The sequence below is a fragment of the Poecilia formosa genome, unplaced genomic scaffold (assembly GCF_000485575.1).
Source record: "Poecilia formosa unplaced genomic scaffold, Poecilia_formosa-5.1.2 Scaffold241, whole genome shotgun sequence".
Classification (NCBI taxonomy): Eukaryota; Metazoa; Chordata; class Actinopteri; order Cyprinodontiformes; family Poeciliidae; genus Poecilia; species Poecilia formosa.
In genome coordinates, this window is record NW_006800180.1 from 616,975 (window position 1) to 620,452 (window position 3,478).

General features: G+C 40.7%; 1 protein-coding gene across 1 annotated transcript; it reads left to right on the top strand.

The window, feature by feature from the left end:
- The first annotated feature begins 1,404 nt into the window (after positions 1–1,404).
- On the top strand, positions 1,405–3,140 carry LOC103150069 (nanos homolog 1-like). The gene has a single exon (XM_007569521.2). It carries the CDS (start codon positions 1,659–1,661, stop codon positions 2,322–2,324), a length of 666 nt encoding a protein of 221 aa, XP_007569583.1. The 5' UTR covers positions 1,405–1,658; the 3' UTR covers positions 2,325–3,140.
- Positions 3,141–3,478: the final 338 nt, after the last annotated feature.

The following is a 3,478-nucleotide window of genomic DNA, read 5'->3' on the forward strand; positions in this document are numbered from 1 at the left end:
TCTTAGAAACTGCAAAACAGACAACCAGAGTTACAAGTGAATTCTCCTGCTGCCTCTCCTGCCCTCAGTACAGGTTTCACACAGGAGGATAATTGATGCTGCGCTGCCTCCAACTTCAATTTCTTGTGTAAATAATCATCAGCTTTTTGTGTAAATAACAGTTTAATAGAAATTTCATGACCGTTGAAAGGTTAATGAAACAGCGTTTGCATAATACTGTTGAGATTAGAGTTGTGTAAAGCAGAGATGGGTAGAAACCACTTTACATTTAAACAGTTACATTTACTTGAGTAACTTTTCAGACACACAAAAAAAACTTTTCTTAGTTTTGTTATGTTGTACTCTTACTTTGCTTAATTAGTATTCTCAGCATGTATTTTACTTGAGTAACATTTTTTTTACTTGAGTAACATTTCTGGATGCTCTGATTACGGCAAGTATCTTCACTGAATGAAAATAAATGTATTTCAATTAAATAACAGTCCACCATATGCAGACAGTTTATGGTAAAGTGAGACATCTTGCTTGTACACACAAGCTTTGTGTTCATATTTTCTATCTGCTGAGCCTCCTGTGCTATTTGGAGGATAAGTGGATTTACAGTAAACACCACATTTTGCCATTGAAAGTACTTTATCCTGTTCACTCTCTCAAGAAACAGAATTTGTTCATAATTTTATATTTTTCTCCATCTGACATTTTAATATGCTAAGTCAGATTTTATGATCAGCTGCTCAGTACTTAAGTATCCTTTTTAATACTAAAGCTGGGCAGATCAATCCAGGACATTGATAATATTGATAACCCATTGATATCAGTATTGGATCAATATAATGTGATAAGATTGATACTTTAGTTTCAAATTTCCTCTTGAAATGCTGTTTTTTATTATTGTAGTTTCTCAACTCTACCTCAGAAAAGATTTTGTTTTGATTTTCTCTCAAATTATAACTTTTTGCACTTTGTTTACTTAGTGAAGAAATTTACATGTTTGATTCATTTCTCTATTATCACATTAATGTGTTTGTTAAAATATTTTGTTGACATAAACTTTGTCTAAATTCTGTCCTAGGTCTTAAAGCAATTCAAAAACACCTAAAGGTCAAAAGTGTGATGATATATCAAAATCAAAAATAATAAGAAGTATTGGTATGGGTATTGGTATCAGTATCGGCGGTACTGGCATTGTATTAACTTAGTATCAAATCGATAACAAAATATGGAGCATCAAATACTTTTTAACTATTGAGTACTTTCTACTTTTTACTTTCACTTGAGTATAAACGTGTTGAGGCAGAAATGCTTTTTGTGAACTGTCCCTTTAAGCTAAATTCAGTTAATAAAAAAAATAGCAGATTTTCACTGCTTACAGGGGAGATAACACACAGAGGGAAATTTTCAGTAGTTGTGGTGTTGTGGACCCTCCTATGGGGGCCACAGAGTAAATCAGCTTGATCTAAGCCACGCCTCCATGCTTTATTCCGGGGAGTTTATCAGCGCCTTCACGCTCAAAGCTCAGCAATCCAGACTCAACAAGAGAGCAGAGAGGAGGAGGAAGAAGAAGAAGCGCCTTGCAGGCTCCTCATGCTCACAAACGCAACATCCCAACTGTTTCTTCTCTCCTGTGGACATTATTAAAACCCAGCAGCTCCGACAGGATGGACTTCTTGGACATGCGCTCACCTTATGACTACACGTTTAATTTCTGGAATGACTACCTCGGGTTGTCTACTCTTGTCGCCAAAAACAAGATGAACAGCCCGATCTGCAACCCAAACTCCATCACCGAGTCTCTGAAAGCGACTCTGGGTTTGGAGGACGACTCCCCGGTTTGCTCCTGCCTGGTCGGTCAGGCCAGAGACGCGGAGGGAGCCCTGGACAGCTGCTGCTGCAGCTGCTGCGGGGCGCCCGCGGGCTCCCCGCCGATCTCTATCTACGACCTGAAGGAGCGCATCTCTCTCCTTAGACCGTACGAGCAAATGGGGGGCGGCGAGTCGCCCTCACACGGTGGGGGCTTCGCCGCCTTCGACCTGTTCTCCGCCGAGCGTCGGCGGAAACAGACTCAGAGGGGCAAGCCTGAGCCGAAGGTGTGCGTCTTCTGCCGGAATAACGGCGCCCCGGAGGAGGTCTACGGCACCCACATCCTGAAGACGGCGGACGGGCGGGTCTTGTGCCCGATACTCCGGGCGTACACCTGCCCTCTCTGCAGCGCCAACGGCGACAACGCGCACACCATCAAGTACTGCCCGCTTTCCAAGGACCAGGCGGGCCAGAGGGTCCCCAAGGGGGCCAGAGCGTTCGGCAAAAGACTGAAGATATTTTAAGCAAGAGCAGGAAACAAAAAAGAAGAAGAAGCTGAAGTTGCACTGGAGTTGACAGACAACGACTTGAAGAGAATATCTTTTCTATGTTTGCTCTGAAATGCTTTGGTCTATATATTGTAACTGTATGAGCACATAGTTTACACCCGGACGCATTGTGCGTCATTGTCCCCCCCCTCCCCCAGCACTCTAAAGATAAGAACCAAAGTACTGTCCAGCTCGACCTGTGAATGACCACTTCCATGCTGCCATGTGAAGTCGAAACAGACGGCCCTGTGCATGCGTCCAGCTCAAACGGAAGTGAATATGCAGCTCTCTCTCTTTTTTAGGTGAATGTCTGTCGTCCTCCGGTCTGTGGACGCAAGGAGTCTGATGCAAACACTTCCTTACATTCAGCACATATTTTCCTGAGATAAACTCGGTTTTTTTCTACCAAAGGAATACACTTTTATATCGAAACTTATACCGCGAAGTGATTTTTCTGGACAGTTTATATTGTTGGATGTCTTATATTCTATGTGGGTTGCAGTGATTACAAATTTAAGCTAATTGTACAATAGAGGGGGGAAAAATTAACATGACATAAAAATTTTTGCCCCCTTTACGTCCAAGAATAATGAAAGAAAAAATGTTTTTTTAATGTGGGAAAAAATGTGGATTCTTGTAAATGTATAAATAATTTTAGAGATGAAAAGCTTGACATTCCAAAGTCTTTAAGTGTCAATAGAAACGTTTTATGTACTTATTTTTACCTGATGTATCACTGGGGATTATATTCACTGTTAAAACCTTCTGAATAAACACGTGATTTGCAGATAAGTGTGACTACATGACACTTTGACTGTAACCAACCGAGCACTTTTTACAGAGGTCAAACATAAAGAGAGCGTCTGCAATGAGCTCACTTTATAAACACAAGTCTGCCCCCTAGTGCTCAAAGCTTTCAACAGCGTCATTGCTACAGATTAAGATGTTTGAAAAGCCTTAAATAGATTCATCTTTTAATACAATAATATGATCTCACACACAAAATCTTTGAAAAATCCAACCTTTAATTTGAGTATGTTTGTTTACTGGATAACAAATCACATGTTCATAAACAACTGGTTTTATCCAATTGTTTATTACCACATAGTCCAAAACCCATATAGCCCAAC

What these genes read in the sequence shown, in the direction of transcription:
- LOC103150069 (XM_007569521.2), top strand. Translation starts at nt 1,659, where the DNA reads ATGGACTTCTTGGACATGCGCTCACCTTATGACTACACGTTTAATTTC.